Source organism: Capra hircus, chromosome 16 (assembly GCF_001704415.2).
Source record: "Capra hircus breed San Clemente chromosome 16, ASM170441v1, whole genome shotgun sequence".
NCBI lineage: Eukaryota > Metazoa > Chordata > Mammalia > Artiodactyla > Bovidae > Capra > Capra hircus.
Genome location: NC_030823.1, coordinates 39,779,539 through 39,797,424, shown reverse-complemented (window position 1 = coordinate 39,797,424; position 17,886 = coordinate 39,779,539). Strand labels below are relative to the sequence as shown.

At 41.6% G+C, this 17,886-nt stretch overlaps 1 protein-coding gene across 5 annotated transcripts in view; it reads left to right on the top strand.

The window, feature by feature from the left end:
* The window catches only part of VPS13D (vacuolar protein sorting 13 homolog D), a 266,859-nt gene that overhangs the window by 163,860 nt on the left and 85,113 nt on the right, over window positions 1-17,886 (top strand). For all 5 annotated transcript variants that reach the window (XM_018060322.1, XM_018060321.1, XM_018060319.1 and 2 more), the window contains 2 exons: window positions 4,371-4,505; window positions 5,634-5,801. In XM_018060322.1, coding sequence (XP_017915811.1) covers window positions 4,371-4,505; window positions 5,634-5,801 — 303 coding nt within the window. The remainder of the gene's footprint in view (window positions 1-4,370; window positions 4,506-5,633; window positions 5,802-17,886) is intronic.

The following is a 17,886-nucleotide window of genomic DNA, read 5'->3' as shown; positions in this document are numbered from 1 at the left end:
AGTCCATGGGGTCACAAAGAGTTGGACATGATTGAGCAACTGAGCACATGTGCTCACAAGTTTACATTTACAAATAAATCATGTCATTCACTACAGCAGCAAAATGAAAGAATTAAAAAATGGGCTTATCTCAATAGTTGCACCAAAATCTTTTGACAGAATTCAACATCCATTTATGAGAAGTCAGCAAGCAAAAAGTAGACAGGAACCACCTTGATCTGACAATGTATCTCCATGAGAAATCTACCCCAGATATACTAAATACTCAGTGGTGGTCTGTTGAAAGCACACAGGGATGGCTATTATCCCCACTTCTGCTCACTGTTTTGCTGGACATTCTAGCCAGGAAGATAAATAAATAATAGGTAAAAACAGTGGACAGGAAGATGAAAACTTGATTATTTGTGGAGAACATGATTACCTAGAAAATCTAAAAGAATGTATAATTAAGTTATGAGAATGGATAAGTAAATTTAACAAGGTCCCTGGAGAAACTGTATAAAAGTCAATTGTATTTCTAGTCAGCAGCAATTAAAGAGAAAAGGAAAATTTGAAGGATGCTTTTACAACAGCATTTAAGAAAACCTCAAATACAATATCATCTATTAACTGTGTGATGAATCACGCCAAAACTGAGTAGTTTGAAACAACGATTTTATTTGTTCTCAAATCTGTGAGTCAGCAATTTGGACTGGACTTAGCTAGGTGCTGTGTTTGCTGGGCTCACCTGTAGCTATTGATGTAACTGCAGTTACCTGCCAGTCAACTGAGACCAAACAGTGTAAGATGACCTTATGACCATGTCAGGCACTTGTTGACTATCAACCCCCTTCCACGTGGTCTCTGGTTTTCAAGGAAGCTAGTCTTGGCCTCCTCACATCGTGGAAACATCAAAATGGATGAAGGAGATGCTCCAAGATTTCTTGAGGCCAAAGCTCAGAGATTGCTCAGTGTTACTTAGGTGGCATTTTATTGTTTAAGGTAAATTATATGGTCAGTGCAGATTCAGGTGAAGGGGAAATAGACTTCACTAATGGTAGAAGATGCAAAGAATTTGTGGCCATTTTTACTGTACCACTTGATGCCTAGGAATAAATCCAACAGTGTGTACAAGACCTCTGCACAGAAAGCAATGAAATATTACTGAGAAAAAATGTTTAAATGAACAGATAAAGGGATACACCTCGTTAATACACTGGAAGATTGAATATTGTAAAGTTGTCATTTCTCAAACTAATGTATAGATTTGATACAATCATGAAAATTCTAGCAATTTTTTTTTGTGGCGGATTGACAGGCTGATTCTGAAGTTTACCTGGAAAGTGTAAAATGTAGCCAAAAATTCTGAAGAAAAAAGAACAGAGTTGAAGAGCTTACTATTAGACTTCAAAATTATTATAAAATTACAGTAATTAAGATAGTGTAGTATTGGCAGAAGACAGGGCAAAATGAGAATCCAGAAACAGACACATGAGTCCAGTCACTTGACTTATGACAAAATTGCACGTACTACAATAAGGGCAAGGATGACCCTTCAATAAATATTATTAAGATGATAAGATACCTCCCTGAAAAGAATACTTCTTGATCTCTGCTTTCAATGTATATATATATATTGTCATGTTCAAGTAGGTTGTAGATTTGATGTGAAGAGTAAAACAATAAAAATTCTACAAGTAAATATATGCAAATATCTCTATGACCTTAGTGTAGATAATTTCTTAACTACAACATAGAACAATCCTATCATAAAGGGAAAGATTGTTAAGTTGGATTTTATTAAAACTAACCAAGGTCCATCTAGTCAAGGCTGTGGTTTTTCCAGTGGTCGTGTATGGATGTGAGAGTTGGACTGTGAAGAATGCTGAGTGCCAAAGAATTGATGCTTTTGAACTGTGGTGTTGGAGAAGACTCTTGAGAGTCCCTTGGACTGCAAAGAGGTCCAACCAGTCCATCCTGAAGGAGATCAGTCCTGGGTGTTCATTGGAAGGACTGATGCTGAAGCTGAAACGCCAATACTTTGGCCACCTGATGGGAAGAGTTGACTCATTGGAAAAGACCCTGATGGTGGGAGGGATTGGGGGCAGGAGGAGAAGGGGACGACAGAGGATGAGATGGCTGGATGGCATCATGGACTCGATGGACGTGAGTTTGAGTGAACTCTGGGAGTTGGTGATGGACAGGGAGGCCTGGTGTGCTGCGATTCATGGGGTCGCAAAGAGTCGGACACAACTGAGCGACTGAACAGAACTGAAGAATATTTGCTGTCAAAAAGCACCAGAGAGTGGTAAGACAAGTCATGGAATGGAGAGGATATTTGCAATGCATTCATGAAACAGACTTGTATACAGAATGTATAAGAAAAACACCTACAAAACTATAAGGAAAAAACAGACAATCTACTGTGCAAATGAGAAAAAGCCTTGAGTAGGCACTTAACAAAAAAGTATATCTACAAGGCTGATGTGTATATTATCAGGTGCTTAATCTCATCCTTGAACAAGAAAATGGAAGTTAAAACCACACAGAGTTAGCATTACACACCCATCAGAACATTTGTTTTTTAAAAAGCTTTCTATACCAAGTGTTGGCGAGGATGTCGCCTAACAGGAAATTTCATAGGCTGCTTCAGGGGAGCCAAACCAGTTCAGCTGCTTTGGAAAACTGTTTGGCAGCATAGGCTAAGGTTGAACATGTATATTCTTTATGACCTAGCAGTTCCACTCCCAGGTAGATATTAAAAAAAAAAAAAAGATGTGTACAAATGTGCCCCAAAAGACACATCCAAAAATGTTCATAACAGCACTATTCATAAAAAAAGTTGGAAACAGCACAACTGTTCATCAACAGCAGTGGTTAAATAAATTGTGTTTTATTCATATGTTGGAATACTGCTTAGCACTGACAGTTATATTTAAACTGCAGCTGTGTGCAACAACCTAGTGACTCTCACAGACTTAACGTTGATGTCAGAAACCACATGCAACCAAGTCCATACTGATGATTGCATTTAGGTAAAATTCAAAGCAGGAAAAACTTATCTGTAATGATAGAAGTCAAGACATAGTTGACCTTAGGGAACGAAGGAGTCGTGACAAAGAGTTCACAAGGGGGTGGGTGCTTCCAAGATGGGGATAATAACCACCTTTCTGGTCCAGGTGGCGGTTACTCGGTTGTGTTTTCTGTTCAGTCGCTCAGTCGTGTCTGACGCTTTGTGACCCCATGGACTGCGGCACACCAGGCTTCCCTGTCCATCACGAACTCCCGGAGCCTACTCAAACTCATGTCCATTGAGTCAGTGATGCCATCTAACTATCTTGTCCTCTGTTCCTCTTCTCCTCCTGCCTTCAATCTTTACCAGCATTGGGGTCTTTTTAATGAGTCAGCGCTGTGCATCAGGTGGCCAAAGTATTGGAGCTTCAGCTTCAGCATCAGTCCTTCTAATGAATATTCACGATTGATTTCCTTTAGGATAGACTGGTTTGATCTCCTTGCAGTCCATGGGACTCTGAAGAGTCTTCTCCAACACCACAGCTCAAAAGCATCAATTCTTTGGTGTTCAGCCTTCTTTATGGTCCAGCTCTCACATCTATACATGACTCCTGGGAAAACCATAGATTCGACTATATCGACCTTTGTCAGCAAAGTAACATCTCTACTTTTCAATACGCTGTTTGGATTTGTCATAGCTTTTCTTCCAAGGAGCAAGCGTCTTTTACTTTCATGAGTGCAGTCATCATCTGCAGTGATTTTGCAGTCGAAGAAAATGAAGTCTGTCACTGTGGTTGTATCTACTTGGAGAAAAATTATTGAACCATTCATTTGATGAGTACACCTTTCCATATGAGTGGTATATATCAGTCAAAAAGTAAGACATGGGACTTCCCTGGTGGTCCAGTGGTTGAGAATCTGCCTTCCAGTACAGGGGGACAGGGGTCGATCCTTGGTCGGGAAGCTGGCATCCCAGATGCCTCATGGCCAAAACACCACAACATCAAATCAATATTGTAGTAAATTCAATGAAGACTTTAAAAATGGTCTACATTAAAAAATCTGGACAAAAAAGAAACAAAATAAAAGATTACAAACATATAGATCCAAAACAGATCATAAAGAATTATGCTGTGAAGCTAAAGTATTTATTTCTATGTGATAATATGTTACTTTGGATGATACTTGTGTGTGTATGTGTGTGTGTGTGTGTGTATCTTCCTAATGTTTACCTGGAAAATCCTTATTTATGAATATCATAACCTTGACTCCCATTGGAAAGTTGACATGACTTGTAGCTTTCATGGAATCCAGAATTACAGTACCGTGGAAGGCCATCGTATGGCTGAAATGTGTTGTTGCCTTTCTTCCCTAACTAGGCCCTGAAAAGCACCTTGGGATTTCCATTGATTCGATTTGAAGATGCCGTGATCAATCTGGATCCATTCACTCGAGTGCATCCCTATGAGACCAAGGACTTCATCATCAATGATATCCTCAAACATTTCCAGGAGGTGAGCTTTGGAGTGGTACTCAGTGGTTGGAGCACGAGCAGAATGCTTCTTTTAGTAGTTTGGGAATTCTGGTTACTGAGACATTACTGCCAACAGCCCAGCTGAACATTGCAGCCCTGACCATTGTGTTATGGGGTCAGGTCACAGCCCATGAAGTCCACGCACATCATGAAAATACCCAGACAGTGCCTCTGACTTACAAGCTGTTAGTCTTGTTTCTTAGAACTAGTCTCAGGACCTTCCACTAGATCAGTCACAACTCTTACCAAGAGTGTAATTGATGCTTTCATGATAACACAAGACTGTGAACTGTTTACCGGGCATGGGCTTACTTTGAACAACGACACCAGTGTTCTTGGAACATATGAGATCCTGCCCTAGAGTTGAACTTTTTTAAAATCAAGTTGGGCATTTTCCATTTTGCATTTATTATCCTGACTGCAAAGAACAAAATGCAAAGCCAACACATATATACTCTTCGGTGACTAGATAGGTCAAGATCATGTCAAACTTATTAGCTATCAGAGGTGAAGTATGTCCTGTTCTTGTTGCTGTCTCTCCCTCTCCCTCCTTCCTTCCTTCCTTGACCTCACTCACTGGTGATGTTTCTACTGCACTGTGAGGAGGATGGAATAGTGGATGTCACTGGACAGTGGAGTCAGCTGTGGAGGTCCAGGAGGTTGGGAGGTGCGGGGTAGGTCTGAGCTTGCCTGTTCTATGCATACCACTTGCTCCACAGACTCCAAGGGGCTCCACATCCCTCCCTCACTTTCCTTTTAAAATTCTCTCTGCTGCTTGTTGATTCCATATTTATAGAATGATGGAAAGGAGAGTGTGATGTGTGTACTAATAAATACTGGTAGAGTCTTTCCTGTTTCATAGCTTTTTTCTTCTAAATGGCTTTGAAGAGTACATATGAGAGTATTGAGGATAACCTCTGGGATATGTGTATTGGTAGAGGTTTAGGGTGGAGCTTAGGAACGGCAGGAGCTCAGTTGATGAGAAATAAAGGGCAGTTGGTGGTGGAAATGGAGGACAAGACTGATTTATACCTTTTTGCTTGGGACACTCAACCTGCAGATATAAAAAGAGGCTGGTCTTTTCTTCTCTCCCTGCTCCATTTGACAGGAACTCCTCAGTCAGGCAGCCCGGATCTTGGGGTCGGTGGACTTCCTTGGCAACCCCATGGGGCTTTTGAATGACGTTTCTGAAGGGGTGACTGGACTGATAAAGTATGGAAACGTTGGGGGCCTGATCAGAAATGTTACCCATGGAGTATCAAATTCTGCTGCCAAGGTAAGGAAATGGAGGTGTAGTTCCACTGGAATCAGCCTCAAGAGTCCTCTCCATTACTGTAGTTCTTTTATAATGAATAGTGAAAGTTGCATGCGTGGTCTGGGCTTCACTGCCCGCATGCCCTGTCTTCCCCTCACCTCCTATAACCAGGCCCCAGCCCACCGAGAGCACCTCTGCACTGCCTCTGCTTCCTCCTCTCCGTCCCCACTGCCTCTGTCCATGTGCTGGTTGTCTGTTTCCGGGGCCACTGTCATAGCCTCCTGGCCCTGGACTTCACCACAGCTTTCACAGTGCTGCTAGCATGAACTTGGTTCTTATTTTATTTTATTTATGTAAGGATTTTTTGATGTGCACCATTTTTAAAGCCTTTATGGAATTTGTTGCAATATTGCTTCTGTTTTGGATTTTTGACCTCGAGGCATGTGGAATCCTAGCTTCCCAATGAGGATCGAACCCTTGCCCCCTGTGTTGCAAGGTGAAGCCTTAAACACTGGACCATCAGGGACGTCACTGAACTCTCTTTTTAAAACACAGTTTGATTGTGCTATTCTTCTACCTAAAATCTATCAGTTATTCCGCACAGCTCACCAGATAAAATCCAAACTGAGGTACAGCCTTCCAGAGTGAAGCAAGCCTCTAAGTCACCTGCAGGATGGCAACAATGTGATTCTCCTGTGTCTTGCGCTCTAGTTGTTTTTTTTGTGCATTGGCCTCCTGTTTGGTGGCCATTTTGTTATTCTACAGTTTAATTTTGGGTGGAAGCTGACTTTACATCTGAAGCTGGAAAAGGTGAAGGTAGTTGAAGGTGGTGGGGAGGGGGGTTGTCATTTCATAACATACAAAACGCATCTAAAGACTCTGCTTTCCTCCCCTTCCTGTCCGCTCACTGTAAAGTCCTTTTAGAGACTGTCCTTTTCATGAAAGAACAAGCGTTGGGAAAGCACCCGTGCTCCCCACTTGTTTACTATAGTGCATTGCCATGGCAAAGTCACAGGCCCGTTTGTGTCATGACCATGAGGATGGTGGCTTCAGTGTAGAGAGCCTTTCAGCTGCCACATGGGAATTCGTGATGACAAGCAGGGAAGGAGATGGAATTGAACAGCCAACATTTCTGTATTGTGAAACACTCTTGGTAACAGTGTACGCAAGCTGGAAATTTATTCCTGTTTTCCACACTCTTTCCTAGAGATGATGGTCCTTTAATCAGATCAGTTTCAATACCAGCAGATCTCTTTTTATTGCACCTCACAGATTGTTTACAGTTGTTTACAAATTGAAGGCTTGTGGCAGGCCTGCGTGTCCAGCAAGTCTGTCAACACCATTTTTCCAACAGCATCTGCTCCCTTTGTGTCTCAGTCACATTTGGTAATTCTTGAACTATTTCAGTCTTCTTCATTATGATTATATTTGTTATGGTGATAAGTGATCTTTGATGTTAATTTTGCAAAAAGATTATGATTCGCTGAAGACTTGGATGCTGGTTAGCATTTTTTTAGCAATAAGGTATTTTAAAAATTAAGATAGGTGCCTTATATTTTTAGACACAATGCTGTTGTGCACTTGATCAACTGCACTGTAGTATAAACATGACTTTATGTTCATTGGGAAATCAAAAAATCTGTACAACTCACTTTATTGCAATATTTGCTTTATTGTGGTGGTCCAGATTGAAACCCACAGTCTCTCTGAGGTATGCCTGTGCTGGACTTAGAGTTAAACCAGAACAAAATGTACTGTTTGACTTGTGGTTCAAAACAGGCAGTACTCTTACTTTTAGAGAAAGGGTGGAATGTAGAGAAGCAAGAGACTTTCTAAATCATGGTTTAGAAACATACTCAGGGTCAAAGTCTGAATGAGTCTGCACATTTCTGCCTTGAATCATTGCCTCTGCTGCCCTTGGACCTTCACCCCTGACGGCAGCATAAAAGTGGGACAGGTTCCTCAGGGTTCTCTTAGCTACTGAACTGGTAATAAACATATGCACTTAACATATTTACTTTTGTGCACCTGTAGCTTATATAACTTTGTGCATCAGCTATACTTCAAAAAAAATTTAAATGTAAATGCTTAGTTTAAGGATCTTACTTAATTTTTAAAAACTAATTAATATAGGACAGTGTCTTTGTTTTTATACCTCATTTTTTATTTCTGTTCCCCTGGGCTTTGTTTTCACTTGAAAAATACAAGACACATCATTTATTTAGAGGTCTTCCTTAACCTGGAATATGCCCTGACCTTCTAGCTTACTGTGAAAATAAAGTGAGGTATGACATTACAGAAATTTTGAAAAACACAGTCTGAACAAGAGAAAGGGGTTTTCATTTTGACTCTTTGGTTTGCATCAGTGTAAAATCTTTAGACTTTGGTCACCAAGAAACCACTGTGCTGTGCTAAGTCGCTTTAGTCATGTCTGACTGTGTGTGACCGTAGCCCATGAGGCTCCTCTGTCATGGGATTCTCCAGGAAATAATACTGGAGTGGGTTGCCATGCCCTCCTCCACAGGATCTTCCCAACCCAGGGACTGAACCCATTGTCTCTTAATGTCTCTTGCATTGGTAGGCGGGTTCTTTACTACTAGCACCACCTGGGAAACCGTTGCCCTTGAAATGAAAACCAGTGTCTTATAGTCTACAGGGGAGTGGGTCTCAGGCTCGGGGAGTGGGAGAGCCACACTCCGTTGGGCCAGTTTGGCCGTTAGTACCCTCTGGCTACCTTGTGGTTGAGAATGAAGATGTGAGGAATTTGCCCAAACTCTCCACAGGTGAGCCCATGGGTGCATTTCTCCAGAGTTTCTCTGCAACATCCCCCTGGAAAGGGCCAGCCCCTTCTTTAATTCTCTCTCATTCAGGGGCATCTCATTCATCTCCTGGTTCTGTTTCCCCTGGAAAAACTATTTTTGAAGCTTGAGGGTCAGCGTGAGAATATAACTTGAGCAGAAGGGAAGGCAGAATACTTCTTGCCTCCGTTCTCACCCCTAAGTCCATCCAAAGGCCTGGGTGGCAGTGTGCCTGTGTTTGCTGGATATCGTGCTTTATCTTGTTGTTGGATTTGCATAAGGGTACTCGAGTGGGAACCCTGCCTCCCATAGGGTTGGTGGTGTTCTTCATGTTTTTTCTTGCCTTTAGTGAGCTAGTCAGAATGGGCGTCACAGACTGCTACTCAGAGGAATAGCTGTGTAATTTATTTTGATACCCCAAACCCTGGATGTGCTATAGCAATTAGTCCACATTATCTATCATGAGAAAGCAAAGAAACTTAAAATTACCACTTCCTTTTGGAAATGGTAACGTCAAAGACCAGGTCTGTCCGCTGAATGCCCATTCAGGTCATCTGTGATTCTGCATGTATGCAATTTGGCTGCAGATCTCTGTTTTCTTGTAGTTTTGTGGGTTGCAATCAGACCTTTCATGTTGCTTTGGGGGAATGTTTTGTTTGCTTTTCTGTGTATACAAGAAGAGTTTAAGGAAGTGCAAATGACCACAGTAATCAACTGTTGGCCTGTGGGAAGTATTCCTTTAAAGAGTGCCTGAGTTCCAGTGATTAAAGAACGGGGTCAGACAAGGCAGAACTTCACCTCACCAAGCCCCCTCCCACCAGCCCCTCTTGGCTGCAAAGTCCAAAGGGCTTGGTTTAGTAGGCTTTGGATGGAGTGGAATAGCCCCATAAACCTCTTAAAATTAATTATAAATAGTGTGTGTTAGTGTGTGTGTGTGTGTTTGTGTGTGTGTGTATTTTCCTGGAACAAAGATCTGAAGTTTTTATTGGATTGTCAGAGAGCTTCATGCCTCTTGAGATCATAAGTCACTATTGCTGACATAGAGTTGAGCGCTGAAGGCACCTAGTAGTCAGAAAACTTGGGTTCTACCCATTCCTGCCTTTAAATAACCTTTCTCTCTCTGTCTGTCTCAAGAGATTTTAGTTTTTTGTTTTTGTTTTGTTTAACCTGTAAGAAGGTGTTGGTACTTTCCCTTGTCCCCACTGACCTGAGGAGCAAAGGAGATGAAGAGGTAACAACCCTCTCCATCAAGTTGAAAGGAAAATCATTGTGTCATAAGAAGGCAACAGATCTGCAGGTCTTAATTGTCTGTGGGTAGATATGAATTCTTCACAGAACATTTTTAATTTTCTCTATTATGTCCACTTCTGGAATTCCTCATTATATTTTAAACTGTTGTTTACCTTATTTACTGTTAGCATCAAGGAGCTACAACTAGGAGGTAATCTCTGCCTTTTATTCCCTTTATTTCTCTTGGCCTCTTCTTCTGGTCTCCCAACCCTCAGAAATCACCTATGGATTCCAGATCAAAGGTGATATGATTTAGGGTTAGCCACCAAGCTGTGAGCATCTGTCCATGATCCCTTTGCCTGGATCTTGGCCAAAGAACCCACACCCTTTGAATAGAACCCCAGAGATCTGATCCTGTTCCTAAGGCCATGACAAGATGGTTGCTCCTGGTATCCTTTCTAGGAATATAATCTATTTAAGAAAAGCACCGCATTTCAGATTCTAAAACCTTGTCAGAGGAGCAGGTTTCTCTCTGCAACATGAATGAAAAAAGCATACTTTTCCCGTGTTGGGTGTCATTTGAATATAAGACACTCTAACCTCTCTGAAAGCCAGAGAATTCATGGCAGGGGGACAGCCATTGAACAAATTTCCTCTCTTAGGCTCTCATTCCCTTCTCTCTGTAATTATTTTGTGATTATTTTCATTACTTATAGGAAAATTGCATAGTTATTCTTAAAAAAATTTTTTTAAGTTCTTTGTAAACTAAGAAAGTCTTAGATGTTAACAGTAGAACAAATGATTCCATTCTCTTTTCTGCCCCTGTAGAAATTCAGTGTTTTCTCTGCACAGCTGTCATCTGGTCTTCCTAAGGGAAGAAAGCCAATAGCATAATTTCTTCCAGCAAAGGAATGGAGTACTTTTGATCATCATCATCTGCTCTGTCCCACTTTCCATCCCTCTCTCTGTGTCCTCATCAGGCAATATAAGATGCTCTTCATCTTGGGTACTTTTCTGATCCCAGTAATGTTTTGACTCTACACTCATGAATGCAAATATTTTAATAATTTTCTCTGTAAAAAAATTAATTTATACATTTTTAATTGGAGGATAATTTCTTTACGATTTTGTGTTGGTTTCTGTCATACATCAACATGAATCAGCCATAGGCATACATATGTCCCCTCTCTCTTGAACCTCTCTCCCACCTCCCGCCCCATCCCACCCCCTAGGTTGTCACAGAGCGCTGCGTTGAGCTCCCTGGGTCTTACAGCAAATTCCCACTGACTATCTGTTTTACATAGCGTGATGTATATGTTTCAATGCAACTGTCTCAGTTTGTTCCACCCTCTCCTTCCCCCACTGTGCACACAGTCTGTTCTCTATGCCTGCCTCTCTATTGCTACCCTGCAGATAGGTTCATCAATACCATCTTTCTAGATTCCATATATATGTGTTAATATAGAATATTTGTTTTTCTCTCTCTTACTTGTTCAGTCGCTAGTCTTTGTGACCCCATGGACTATAGTACACCAGGCTTCCCTGTCCTTCACTGTCTCTCAGAGTTTGCTCAATTCATGTACATTACATCAGTGGTGCTATATAACCATCTCATCCTCTACTGCCCGCTTCTGGCCCTCAATCTTTCCCAGCATCAGGGTCTTTTCCAATGAGTCAGCTTTTTGCATCAGTTGCCCAGAGTATTGGAACTTCAGCATCAGTCCTTCCAATGAATATTCAGGGTTGATTTACCTTAGGATGGACTGCTTTGGTCTCTTTTCTGTCCAAGAGACTCTCGAGAGTCTTCTCTGGCACCACAATTCAAAAACATCCATTCTTCAGCAGTCAGCCTTCTTTATGGTCCAACTGTCACATTTGTCCATGACTACTGGAAAAACCATAGCTTTGACTGCATGGACCTGTGTCAGCAGAGTGATGTCTCTGCTTTTTGATACACTGTCTAGGTTTGTCATAGCTTTCCTTTTAAGGAGCAAGAGTCTTTTAATTTCATGGCTGCCGTCACTGTTTACTGTGATTTTGGAGCCAAAGAAGAGAAAATCTGTCATTGCTTCTACTTTTTCCCCTTCTATTTGCCACGAAGTGGTGGGACTGGGTGCCACAGTCTTAGTTATTTGAATGTTGGGTTTTAAACCAGCTTTTCCACTCTCCTCTTTCACTCTCATCAATAGTTCTTCTTCAGTTAGTTCTTCTTCACTTTTGGCCATTACAATGGTGTTATCTGCATATCTGAGGTTGTTGATATTTCTCCTGGCAGGTTTGATTCCAGCTTGTGATTCATCCAGCCCTGAATTTCACATGATGTACTCTGCATGTACTTTCTGACTTACTTCACTCCATAATAGGCTCTAGGTTCATCTACCTCATTAGAACTCACTCAAATGCATTCCTGTTTATGGCTGAGTAATATTCCATTGTATATATATAACACAACTTCTTTATCCATTCATTTGTCAATGGACATCTAAGTTGCTTGCATCTCCTTGTTTTGGTAAATAGTGCTGCAGTAAACAGTGGGGTACGTGTGTCTTTTTCAGTTATAGTTTTTGCCTGTTTTTGACTAAGAGTTTTTTAATCAAAGTCAGTTGTTGTTCATGGAATTTAAATTTTAGTTCCGTATTCACTAAAGGTTAGTTTTACTCATAACTTTTACAGTTGTGTGATGGGTTTATTTCTCTCTTTGACTTTGGAGCATTTAATTTTTACCAAGCTCAGACTTCCCAGCTCAAATTCTACAGATCTAAATTTTTGTCAAAGAGATATGAATTTTCTGTTAGTTTTAGTTAATAACATCTTATTCTGTATAGCTTTAGCCATTGTTTTATTGTTTTAAATCAGTTTTGTTTGTTGTGAATTGGGTAAAGACCTAATAGTTTTATATGTTTCTTGGTACAGGCAGCATTAGTAGGAAAAAGATGCAGGGAAAGGGTTGAAACTCTCTGTCTCTTTATGGAGAACATACTCACTTATAAACATTAATTGAACGTCTTCTCTTTGTCAGACCTTCTTCTAGGCCCCTTACATACATTGTCTTATATATGTTAAGCTCTATTCTTCAAATCAGGAAACTGAGACTTAAAGAGACTTTTTCAAGGTTGTGCGACTAGAAATGACAGGAATGATATGAAACCAAGTCCAGCTAATTCTAAAGACCTTGGTTTTTCCCCTGTATGTTGTTTTTCCTTTGTGTGTATGAGGCTTTCTTCCAGGCACTAGAGAGAACATGGAAAATGAATTACTGTTAGTTTTCCACCAGAAGCTTATTCTTTGGCATCACTTGGTTAGCTTGTGAGATGACCGCTGTCACATCACCTCTGTCATAAAGCAGGCTCTCAGGAGATGGTGCTGGTTGTGGCCTTTCTTGGGGCTGCCCTGATGGCTCAGTGGTAAAGAACCTGCCTGCCAGTGCAGGAGATGCAAGTTTGATTCCTGGGTTGGGAATATCCCCTGGAGGAGGAAATGGCAGCTGATTCTAGTATTCTTGCCTGGGAAACAGCAGTGATCCAGTGGAAACCGGCTCATGTCCCTGCACCCAGAGATTCTCAGCCAGCCTCTGCCACTAGCCAGCCTTCTATCATACATACTGTGACCTGATTGAGGGCAGAGAGGTCCATCTGCCTTTTGTTTAAGATAAACAGCATTTGTTTGTATTTGTTTTGTAGGCAGTCTATTTATAAGGCTCAACTGAGACTAAGCCACTGTTTATTCAAGGCAAAAGTTTTATCTTTGCACAAAAGAATGTACTGGAGTGCCTGCCTGCTTGGATTCTGAAGGGGAAAAGACAATTTATGACTTGTATCTGTTTTTGTCATTATGTATGACTGCTCCATTTTATAGTTGAGCTGATTTTCCCCGTAATGGCTTTTCCATGTACCTATAAGCAAGGAAGAGGTGAATGCCTTCTTATAAGCATTGGGGCTTTCGTGTGTTTAAGTTGGCATAAAACTTTAGGTTAAATGAAATTCACTTCAGACAGTGATCTATCCCTTTGAGAATGTAGAGTTTTCTATTTTCAAAACGACTTTGATCCGAAATAAGTCACCCAAGGGATTTCTTTTCCAGCCAAGAGGAGGTGCCTTGAAGTTTGTTGTATGTAGAGAAATGACTCAAATTCTTGGCAACAGAGCTTTTGTTTTATTTTCCTCTGATAACCTTGAATACTAAAATGATTCCCTTAGTCTGAGCTCTTTTTGGTTAGAGGCAAATAATTTTAGATGCTGAATGACCCAGCAGTGACCTATCCTAACTTGGTCAAACCTCAAATATTTGTGGGAATTGGAAGTGTGTTGGGCGGGGATGGGCAGGTCTGGTGGAGGCATGAGAATCCCATGAGTGGCCAGAATTCTCAGGCCATCCCCACCTGCCCCATTGAGCACCCTTGCTCCTGAAGGAGCCTGGTGAGTAGGGCTTAGCCTTCCTCTCGGTCCACCCTCATCAAGCAGCTCGGCCAGAAGCAGGAGGGAGTGACACCACCACTGATGCTCTGTTTTTGAAACAGGAAGATTGGAAGAGTTTAAAACTTGTCTTCATTTCTTGGTCGTAGTTCAGTTAAGAGTCAGGTCGTTAGTTATCTTCTTAGACCAAACATCTCATGTTTCAGAGGAATTCACTCTGTCTTCCAACACTGTAGTCTATGGTGGTGGAAAAGTCTGCTCAGTTGCTAAATTGAAAAGAGAGGAAATATTTGTGGCCCCCAAAGAGTAGTGGTTTTCTACCCTCGTGTAAACATGGTGAGTAAAAGAATAATATGTTCAGGCTTTTCTTAGGTTGACTGGTTACCCCCAGAGAGGTGGTAATTCATCTCTTTTCTGAATTTCAATCAGTGTTTGGCCCCTCTTGAAAAGTTGTGACAAACTGAAGATGAGACAAACTATAACGCTTTTTTTTTTTTTATAAACACATGACCATAGAACAAATCAAATTCTAATTCTTGGCAGTAAAAATCTGAACACTCACTCCGTTTGGAAGTTCCCTTCGGTTTTCTTTCCCTCTTTCTCCCTTGTGATTGTTATGTCTCTCTCCATTTTTGAAGAAAGGCTAAATCAAAGTGTTTTCTTAGGAGAAAGAGAGGATACTTTGGAATGCCATCCTTAAGAGTCAGAAAAGGATGTGGATAATGGAGCCATCATTTATTGGGTGGCTCCAGTATGTCAGGTAAGGAGGGGCTAGGAGCTTTGCAGATGCTATCTCATTTAATTTTCACATGTACCCTCTAAGAAGGCAGGGTTATCTCTGCTTTACAGATAAGAAAAAGTAAGGTAAAGTCAGTTACCTTAATTAAAGTTTAATAATTAAGGAGCCGTAAGTTTTAGGAAAAAGTGATTTGGGAGTCCGTATATTTTTTCTCCACATGATGCAGCTTCTCAGATATAACCCTCTACCAAACCCGAGCATCGTAGAAGCTAAAACACCAGCAGTCGAAATAGCATTTTAAAGTAAAGCTCAAACAGTTCTCCATTCATTCTCAACTTTTCCCCTCTGTGTTGGACTTTGAGATTTTTCAACTGTGATTTCCAGGCTTTCTGAATTAATCTTTACTATTGAGGAATCCCTGTTCTCGAGTAAAAGGATTGAAATGGGACAAAAAGACTGAAAGAGTTTTCTGTAACCAAACAGAAAATGACTTAAAAGCATTTGCGGAAGCTGACTTTTACTGTCTGGCACACTCGATGTGCTTCATTTAAGATTTATTCAGATTTAGATAATTCAGTTTACACACATAGGCCTTTCCTCTGAATTGCTAGGGGAGCAGACCTTCAGGCCACCTCAGCGTGTGCTCCAATAGCCAGTTTCCTTTAAATGTACATGTGTAATTGTACTTTTGTTAAGCCATTTACTGAACTTTACTACTGTAAGTATTTGTAAACAAGTAGGATGTCACTTTAAGATATTTTCAGCATAGAGGTCATGAAAATAGGGAGATTTGTGCTTTCCCACTATCAATTGAGGGCTTCCCTAGCAGCTCAGTGGTAAAGAATCTGCCTGTCAATGCAGGAGACATAGGTTTGATCCCTGGGTTGGGAAGATTCCTTGGAGGAGGAAATGGCAATCCACTCCAGTTTTCTTGGCTGAGCAAAGCCCATGAACAGAGGAGCCTGGGGGGCTATACAGTCCATGGGTCACAAAAGAGTCGGACACGACTTAGCGACTAAACAACAACTATCAACTGAAGGCAGAAAATAAACTCACTCTCTCCAACAGTCCTTTTCTTTCTTTGCTCACTTCCCTTTTCTCCAAAGTACAGCTTTTCACGTTTTGTAGAGGTGTTTATGTCTCTGAATTCTGCTGGCACATTGGCTTTCAGATGCTTAGTGATAAACCATTGCTGCAGTTTAGAAGCCAATGGAGAATACTGGGGGTGGTATGTTGTCCTGAGAGTTTTTATGGTTGGCTAGTTCTATTGACCTGATCTGAGCTTTGCTTCTTGAGGGAAAGGAGAAGTAAGGTTACTTACTGGAATAATAATAATACCACATTGTATTTTTCATGATTTTTAATTGTTGATGAAGGATGTATAGATACCTTATCCCATCTCTGGGCTTCCCTGGTGGCTCAGATGGTAAAGAATCACCTGCAATGCTGGAGACCTGGGTTTGATCCCTGGGTTGGGAAGATCCGCTGGAGGAAGGCATGGCAACCCACTCCAGTATTCTTGCCTGGAGAATCCACATAGACAGAGGAGCCTGGCAGGCTACAGTCTGCAAAGAGTTGGACACAACTGAGCAATTAAGCACAGCACAGCACATCCTATCCCTGAGCCTGAAAGCAAGCAGGTGATGTTTTCCTTACCACTTCCACCACAGCCTCTACCACCACCACCACCATGAAGAAACTGAGACTCAGGAAAAGAAAATGGCTTTCCCAAGACGGCCAGAAAGAAAGTGGTAGAGCTCTGGGTTTCTTCCCTGATCTCTGACTTCTAGAACATTGCTGGGCAGTTATTTCTGCAATCTTACCAGACACTGTAGCAACTAATATCTCCTTTTGAGACTTGGGTGTTCAGTCATTGGTGTTGTTGAGCGTTGGTAGAATGCCTCCCCTGCAGAAGGGGTTTCAGATGAGGGGAGGGAAATGTATCTTTCCCTAAAGAGGCTTGTTGACTCATTCATTAACCATGTGCCATGTGTGTGAAATATGTGGGAGCTCACAAACAGAAAGTGTGATGAGAGCAATTCTTTAGAGCACAGTGTTTTGTGGAGCGGAGACAGTAGAGAGAAAATTTTCAGCTTCTGTCAGGAACAGAAATTACATCATGAAGTAGTTTCTGCATTGTTGGAGGTGAGTGGAGATAAGAGAGACCATGAAGACGACATGATGGCACTTCCAGAAGGGGAGAGAGTCTGGCTGTGCCTTGGCTTTGCTCAGAACCAAGTGACGATGTGTCCAGGCCCGACTCTTCAGGGAGGCTCAACATGCCCCCCAGTGGCAGCTCGGAGGCCCAGGTGGTCAGTAAAGAGTAGCAGAGACACACTGCATGTAGGTCACAGGCAGATGGCAGTGACGGCCTCTCGTTTCTTTTCTGTTAAATGCCAGCAGGGAAGCCCTTCTGTTCGATTTGTAAGAACAAGGACATTTCCTAGTTAGGCATGTGAGGAAGATAGAGATAAGGTCTGAAACTCAGAGCCAGCTGGGGAAGTCACGTAATGTGAAGAGAAAGCTGGTCCCTCGGGTTGTTTTCTGTTCTCCCACTCCTACGCGTGCACGCCTCATCTTTGCACTGTTGTTCATGACTCTTCTTCTGTATGGAATGCCCTTCTCCCCAGTCTCTGGCCAAATGGTTCTGAGTGTGTAAGGTCCCATCCAGAGGCCCTGTAAGGTCCTCTCTGCCCTGCATTCCCAGGGCACTTTGTGCTTCCATGAAGGCAATGGCTTTTTCTTGGAAAAAACTAACCATTTGTGCACGTCTCAAACATCCATTTAACGTTTATCATTGTCAATTAGGTGCTCGGTCCTGTGGCAAATACTTAGGAAAGTAAGATTAAAATTTTTTTTTTTAATGGATATGAAGCAGGTAAGGCAGATAAGAAGTCAGTAAGCATAATACAGAGGGAATAGGTTTT